The 8438-nt window shown below is 39.1% G+C and overlaps 1 protein-coding gene and 1 non-coding gene across 2 annotated transcripts; one reads left to right on the top strand and one right to left on the bottom strand.

Moving 5' to 3' along the window:
- Nucleotides 1-3248: 3248 nt before the first annotated feature.
- On the bottom strand, nucleotides 3249-6017 carry LOC146887208 (uncharacterized). The gene has a single exon (XM_085672061.1). The coding sequence runs from the start codon at nucleotides 6015-6017 to the stop codon at nucleotides 3249-3251; it is 2769 nt and encodes a 922-aa protein (XP_085528187.1).
- On the top strand, nucleotides 5368-5474 carry LOC146887209 (small nucleolar RNA R71). Its single transcript, XR_014994711.1, has one exon. It is a non-coding gene; the product is annotated as a small nucleolar RNA R71 (small nucleolar RNA).
- Nucleotides 6018-8438: the final 2421 nt, after the last annotated feature.

Raw genomic sequence — 8438 nt, 5'->3', positions numbered from 1 at the left:
CCAACCAATTACCCTTACAGTTGAAAAATACACCTATGCTCTCTATCCCTAAGTGTGCAAAGGGAATGGATAATAATTCAAGTTAAGGTTAAGGTGCATACTTCAAACAATAAGGCTCAAATGGGCTATCAACAAAAGAGGATTATTTACAGGTTGGCTATTTGGCACTGAGTTATAAATTCAACAAAATTGCCTTAATCATTTCCATGCTTCAAATGTGATGTTATCAAATGAAAACTCAAGCAATATCAATTTGTCAACAAACAGTGGAAACACTCAAACTGTTTAAGGATTCACACACTCACTAGGTTTTCTGGTTTATTTTCTTCGTATCTCACTTGTTGTTACAACTGATTATCTTGACTAACTATGCAGCACTAATATCCTAATCCTGTTTAATTATGAATTCAACCACAAATTTCCTTTTTCTCCTCTGTGTTTAGTTCACTCAGTTGTTCTAGACTCAGGATACTTATTGAAATCAGATTTCTCTTTAACCAATTTCCTCAAGAAAGATTTTCAAAATGATTCCCAAAAAAAATTTTAGCTGTCTCTAAGTATTATGCACAGAATACTAAGCCAAAAACTAAAGTTAAACAGTTAATTAACTAGATAATATAGCATTCTAGCCAAAACAACTAAAGCAAAATAGTAGTAATTACATAAATACTGCAAAATACTAAAAGAAAAAAGAACAATGAAACCGTATTTATAGAGTTTTGAAGGGTGGAATGATGCTGTGAATCAATCTCCTCTAAAATCAATCTCATCCTCAATGTCTGCTCCATCTGCGTCAGCAGCTCCTGATGGTCCCTCACCTGCAGTAGGTCCACTTCCCCCCGGGAAAATAGGACTGTCCCCAGGCCACTGTAGATAAGTGAAGAATTCTGGTGGAGTCATGCCTGGGTATGGTCCGCGGACATTCTGATAGAGGTACTCCTGAAGGTGGAGTTGTCCTCTATGAATGGAAGCATTTTGTTGGTGAGTGTGCTCCATCTGCAACCTCAGATATCTCATCTGCTCAAGCAATTCATTATTCATGTTGAGCTGAGGTTGCTGTGTGGGCCCTGTTTGTTGTTCTTCCATTGCTGGTTGGTCTTCAGCTGGTTGGTCCAGCTGGGGCTCTTCTAGCTGCTCCAAGTCCTCTGGGTGGGTACAAAAGTGTTTAATGAATCTCTTGGTAATTGATGGTCGTATCTTTTCAGTTAAATCTACCTCCACCCCTTGTTCTTGGCAAAGAGCTGTGATCAATGCCGGAAAACCCAAAGCACCTTTTGCCTTGTCATTCCTAGTGTTGACTTCGTATCTCACAAATTTGTGGATTTCTTCAGAGATAATTGTGGCGATGTCAACAGTCAGATCCTCCCTCATTATGCAATAAAAGAGATGACATCTAGGAACATTCAAGTTTGACACGTGACCAATGGGCACTATGTTTGCAAGTAAGAATGTGGTCCAGACTTGGGCTAAGGTTTTCATATCTCCTCTTAGAATTCTGAGGGGATTTCCAGTGGGTCCGACTTGATAAGATCGGTTGGCAGCGCATATAAGGAGTGCTACTTCATTTTCATCATAAGGTTCATGACTCCTCCTTCTTGTTGTGAAGTCACAGCGTTGCCCTGGTTGTAGAGGTAGTGGATTACCAAGGAATTCACTGATGGCAGCTCGATCATAGTTTACCCACCTCCCCCTAACTTTAGATCTCTTCTCACCAGGATTGTCCTCAGAATAAGCATTTGCATAGAACTCCCTCGCAATCTCTGGATCAAATTTAGGAAGCGGGTCAGCCAACTTCATCCAATTCCTCTTGATAAGGCCATTCAAGAATGGATCATATTCATCCGGAAGTAGGACCACCTTTCTTTCTTTGATAAAGACCCAGTTCTTTATCTTCTCATACCGTTCTTCTCTTTCGAGGTCCCTAAAACGGTTGCTTATTGGCCTTTCAGGAGAAGAGCTACTTGCACGTCTTCTCCTCTTCCCTTTGCTGGTTTCAGTAGTGGGAAGTCTAGCTGTTGTCTTTGTTCTAGCCATGGACCTGCAAGGATGAAATTCAACCCACCAAAAGCATGCCATGTCAGCTTTCACAACTTAAATGACCAACCAAAACGAAATTAAGTCACACATTTTGTCAAACAGCTTGAATACACTCTTAAAATATGAAATTTTTGAACCAATTCGCGCATAAACAACCCACATTATTCTGCTACAGCAACAATTCATATTAAAACTCATAACATAAACACAAAATGCAGCAAACAAAATATGGGCACTACCTAGGGTTTGCAAGAGCACAAAAACGTGACTATGCTTGATGGAAATGTAGAGAATGAGGAGTAGAACTTACCTTGAAGAGGAATTAGCAAAAGGAGCAAGAAAATTTTGAGTTAAAATGCAGAGAAAAGACTGAGTGATGGCACGCTCAAAGCTGAGGAGGGGAGAATTCTGGGCGAGAGTTGTGAGTGAGAGTTTGGGGAAAGAAAAGTGAGTGAATTCTGCCCCTGTCCCTCACTTAAACGCGAATTCTCGCTTAAGCGACTCAGTCTCGCTTAAGCGAGATGAGCGTGAGAGGAAAATTCAAAAAGTCTCGCGCAGGCGAGACTGTGTCGTCCAAATCACCCCTGGTGCAGGGCATTCTCGCCCAGGCGAGCAACTACTCGCTTAAGCGAGTATATCAGCAAAATTGGTTGGCTCAGGTTCTGCATATCTCGCCCAGGCGAGATATGTTTAGCTTGGGCGAGATTTTCATGCAGTTTTCACACACACTGATTTTGCCACTTTTCAATTTTTGGTTCACTTTCACTCAGCCATTTCATAATCCTTTCAGTCCAATTAACTCATAAACACACACCAAGCCATACTTCAATCAATTCTTTATCATTCTAAAAGGTTTCACATCAACAAACTCAAAATCAAGTTTTTAAACTCAAATTTCACAATTTGGCCAAAACAAGGCAATTTTTAGCATTTGATGATCTCAATTCTGGCACCAAAACTCATTCCCATGCTTAAAACACCAGTTTTGTTTGAAAACACTAAAAGTGCATGGTTTGCCTTATTGAGATGATTGGATGCTAAAATTCACCTTTTTACACACAAACATCGAACTTTAAACACAAACACATACTTACATACACAAACACATTTAATCACACAAGATGAAATTAAAGTGCAAAAACATAATTAAAACACTGGGTTGCCTCCCAAGAAGCGCTTGTTTAACGTCACGAGCCTGACGCCTGTTTCATTTAAGGTTCATCAAGTTGAATGATTGTGGCGAGCCTATCAATCTCACCATCCAGATAGGGCTTCAACCTTTGCCCGTTTACAACCCAGCTCTTTTTAGATTCAGGATCCTCTAGCTCAATGGTTCCATAGGATTTCACGTCTTTGACAAGGAATGGTCCTGACCACTTTGATTTTAGCTTTCCAGGGAATAATCTCAACCTGGAATTGAACCATAACACTGATTGGCTTGGATAAAATTCTCTTTTGAGAATTTTCTTATCATGATAAGCCTTCATCTTTTCCTTGTAGAGCTTAGAGGACTCATAGGCGCTGAGTCTCATTTCCTCCAATTCTTGTAGCTGTAATTTTCTCTTTTCTTCTGCTGCCTCATCATCATGAACACCAGCTAAAGCCTTTTTTAAAGGGTTTGCTTTTGTCACTTGCTTCCTAGCTGATAAAAAAGTTTCATCTATCACATCCACTTTGAAACATTGTTGTTTGTCTTTAGTATGTTGCATTGCCTCGAATACAGTAAAGTTGACTTCATCATCCTGCACTCTGACCTTCAGTTTGCCATCATCAACATCAATAATGACATTGGCTGTTTTCATGAAAGGTCTTCCCAGTATCAGAGGGACTTCAATGTCTTCCTCAATATCCATCACAACAAAATCGACTAGGAATATGAATTTGTCAACTTTAACTAAAACATCTTCTGCCACTCCATATGGATACTTCAAAGATCTGTCAGCTAATTGCAATGTCATCCTTGTAGGCTTTACTTCTATACCTCCTATTCTCTGTAGCATAGACAGAGGCATCAAATTTATACTTGCACCCAAGTCGAGCAATGCTTTATCTACTGGCAATGTTCCAATTGTGACTGGAATTGTGAAGCTCCCAGGGTCTTTGGATTTCTGAGGTAATGATTTCTGGATTATAGCACTGCACCCTGCTTCCAGCTCCACTGTCTCTTCAGAAAATTTTCTTTTCTTTGTTAAGAGCTCTTTCATGAATTTTGCATAAGTTGGCATCTGCTCCATAGCATCCAAAAAAGGAATATTAATCTGCAGTCGCTTGAAAATATCCATGAACCTTGCAAACTGCCTCTCTTTGTCCTTTTTGGAAGGGTTTTGAGGGTATGGAAGGTTTTTCAACTGGGGTACCTGTTTCTCACCCTTCTCCTTCTTTTTCTCCTTATTTTTATTTTTTTCTTCTTTTTCTTCTCTTCTATTTACAAACTCTCTTTTATTTTTTTCTTCCTCTCCCTCACACTCATTTTTTTCTTTCTCTCTCTCTGGTTCCTCCAACACCTCCTCCTCTACAACCAGGTTGTCTCCAATCCCTCTTCCCACAATCTTACCACTTCTGGTAGTAATTGAATTACAGTGCTCCTTCGGATTAGTCTGAGTGTTGGCTGAAAATTGACCTGCTTGCTGATCTGATAATTGCTTAGCCAACTGTCCAACCTGTACTTCAAGATTTCTGATTGAAGCTTCTGTATTTTTCTGATTAGTCAAAGAAGCTTGCATAAACTTTTCTAGAGTATCCTCCAATTTAGTTGTTCGATCATGCACAAAAGGATACTGTTGTTGCTGCTGTTGATAAGGAGGTTGTCTGTGTGAAGGACCAACATCTTGCTTCCATCCAAAATTCTGATTTGGGTTGTTTCTCCACCCTTGTGAAAAGTTGTTATTGTTGGAGAAATTTCCTGGTCTTCCTTGGTTGCTCACATATTGAACTTCTCCTTGTGAGCTATTCTGATAAGAACAATGACCATTTGGATGATCGCCTTCACAAAAGTCACATCTCATGGGTTGTTGACTGGGAGAAGATTGCACAACTTGCAACTGCTCTGGCAATTTAGACATCTGCTTCGTCAGTGCTTTAATCTGTTGAGTCAGAATTTTATTTTGAGCTAAGATCGCATCTGTAGTACTAAGATCAAACACTCCTTTCCTCTGAACAGTTTGCCTATTATGCTGGGCTTGATGATCTGTGGATGCTAATGCCTCAATGATTCTTGTTGCTTGCTCCGCATCTACACTCATCATTGTTCCACCTGCTGCTGCATCTAATATCATCTTGGTGTCAGGCCTCAGACCATTACAGAATATGTTCAGCTGAGCAATATCCTCAAATCCGTGATTTGGGCATTTCCTCAATAAGGAATTGAACTGCTCCCAAGCTTCGCAGAATGGCTCATCTGGTCCTTGCCTAAACGTCGAAATATCAGCTTTGGCTTTGATGTAGCGAGATGGTGGAAAGAATCTGTTCAAGAATTTCTCCTCAACATCCTTCCAACTGTTCAAACTCTGGTTTGGATGTGACTTAAGCCATTCCTTTGCTTTACCTGCCAAAGAAAAAGGAAACAAACGCATGTATACATGCTCAAGATCTCCTTCTTGAAAGCCCATGGTTCCTATCAATTCATAGAATGTAGAAAGGTGAGTATATGGATCTTCATTATCCATTCCAGTGAATTGATGAGAACTGATTAAGCTGAGGAAGGCTGGCTTCATCTCCAAAGTTTTGGTGGTGGATGGTATTGCTATGCTAGAAAAATATCTTGGCCCTTGCTGCATAGCATAGTCTCCAAGTGTCTTTCTGGCTGGAGCTGGTCTTTGATTCTCCATGTTTTCTGATTGAGGTGTGATGGAAGTACTGGAAGATTCTTCCCTTGTCTTTCCTTGCTTCTTTTTGCTTTTGCCTCTGTTCCTTCTAGCTGTCTTTTCTATCTCCGGGTCAAATGCTAATCGATCTTCAGAAACCTGACCTCTTAAGAGCATAAATCAAACAGCTCAAGCAAGGATTAGTACAAAGGAAAAATTTAATAAGCTATCTAATAAAGAAGAAAAAAAATATACACAAAGCTGGATGAGATAACTAAAAATTTCAAAAGAACACCGCTCCCCGGCAACGGCGCCAAAAATACTTGTTGGCCTCTTGGCAAGCGTACCAAAAGTCAACTGTAGTATAATGATTTGAAGTAAGAGTGTCGAACCCACGAGGAACGGATTCAGTGAAAATTAATAATTATCTCAATCAGCATATATATGCAGAAATTTTAATTCGATGGATTATCAGCAGTTAAACTAAATTGCACAGATAAAATACAGTAAAACAAAAAATTAGTTAAAAGATCAATAAAAGAAACTGGGATTGAATTTCATCTATCTCCCTTGTCTGTAATCTGGATGAATATAATATATATAACATCTGAAAATACCAATATTGAGGCACACTCAAAAATCATTTATACCGATCCCTCGTGTATAAAATTCATAAGATTAGTTTCCTGAATATTGATTCCTCACATATTCAGCAAACTATCCAGCATTACGGTCGAGTGTTAAAAGCAATTGATATATTGAGATCTATTCCTAGCATCACAGTATATCAAGTATCATTGTTCAAATCAGATTTTCAGAAATACTTTCCAATCAGATCTAAAAATCAAAATCAAAACATCTATTGATCAGATAGAAGTAAGCATTAAGAGCAGAACAATAATACCAATACTGAGTAAAACAGAAATGCTATATATAAATATCACCAGATTACATCCAAGTTTGAGTAGATTACATTCAATCCCAAGGAAAGAGATTAGCCACTCATGGTAGCTATCAAAATCCTAAGAGCTAAAGAAGAAGAAGAAAATGTGAACTCTGTAGCTCGTGGTCACAGCTCCAGCAATTCTGCAGTTTTTCTCCCCAAAATCTCCAACTCCCTCACTTTCTGATGCACTGAGAATATATACCCACGAAGTCTCGCTCAAGCTACCTAAGTCTCGCTTGAGCGAGATAGCATTCTTCATCCTAAAGAAAGCCTCTCGCTTGGGCGAGATGTGCTGAAGCCAACATCTCGCTTAGGCGAGCAAGAGTACTTCAAGCTGAAGAAAGGATCTCGCTTAGGCGAGCAAGAGTACTTCAAGCTGAAGAAAGGATCTCGCTTAGGCGGGATTGGCAGCATCTGAACTCGCTTGGGCGAGTATGGCGGCAAGAGAGAGCCTCCACTGCACGAACTCTCGCTTAAGCGAGATTCTGCGTCGCTTAAGCGAGAATGGCGGCAATGGCTTTAGCTTAGGCGATAATGCTTTGGTTTTGAGCGACGTTGACAGCATTCCTTCCCTATTTTCTCTGTTTCTTGCTTTCTCCTTCACTCTTCTTGAGTTCTCTTTAGTCTTTCCTGAAAAACACACAAAATAGGATCAAATGATTTCTTTAAATCAAAACTTGGAAGCATGTGATTGAAACTTAGGTTTAGAGAGAATTAATATGAAATGAACACAAATTTAAAGCATAAGTGCCAGAGTTTGTTATGAATCTTTACTGAATTTTGGCACTTATCAACTCCCCCCAACCTAGCATCTTGCTTGTCCTCAAGCAAAGTAACAAAATCAACAGCCATTCAAAACTAAAACTGAAATTGGTTATGGAGAAATCATTTTCATAGATCCTGTCCAAACAACTTTTGCATCCCAAACCACAGATTCAAGATCAGAAGCAAATGGTGAATCCAATTATCAAACGACAGTAGGATAAGAGTGCAGCCAATTTTTCAGGAAAACCAATTGTAAGAACAAATGATTCTAACCAAGGAAATTCTCTCTTAAATCTCACAGGCATGTGTTTCTCTCATTTTCCATTGGATTTCAACAAATCAAAATTGCTAGTCATTTTCAATTTAACCACAAACACACATTCAGCATGGATCTTAAGGTCTTTTCAAGGTTGTAATGAGGCTAGGCTTTCAAGAATAATGGTTTTTCAAGATTACCAAAAGCACAACTTAGAAAAGAGAGCATAACTACAATTCAAACCCAATTCTACTCTCCATTCCTCACAATTCAGACCTCAATACACCAAGTTTCTTTTTCATTCATAATTCACTCTTATCTCTTTTTGTTGTTTTCTTTTCTTTCCTTTTTGGCACTTATCAATAACCCCTTGTGTCTAGACTTTGCAGAGTTTAGAACTAGCACATGCGCATACTTCCATTAGAATTCTATATCAAAAGTATAATCTGAATATTTGAGTCAGAAGGTCTTGCATTTGTTTGCTATCACATGGCTTGGGTGCTTACTGGTTCGTATGTTTATAACCTGATTTAACATTTACTTGCTCAATAATACGATTAAAAATCTTTTGCTCTAGCTTACCCTTTCTGCTTGGTGTCTGTTTCTCTATTTGGCTTTTCCTTTTTGCAAT

Source organism: Vigna unguiculata, chromosome 4 (assembly GCF_037176805.1).
Source record: "Vigna unguiculata cultivar grain cowpea cultivar isolate G323 ecotype 2 chromosome 4, ASM3717680v1, whole genome shotgun sequence".
Lineage (NCBI taxonomy): Eukaryota > Viridiplantae > Streptophyta > Magnoliopsida > Fabales > Fabaceae > Vigna > Vigna unguiculata.
This window is presented reverse-complemented; position numbering and strand designations above follow the sequence as displayed.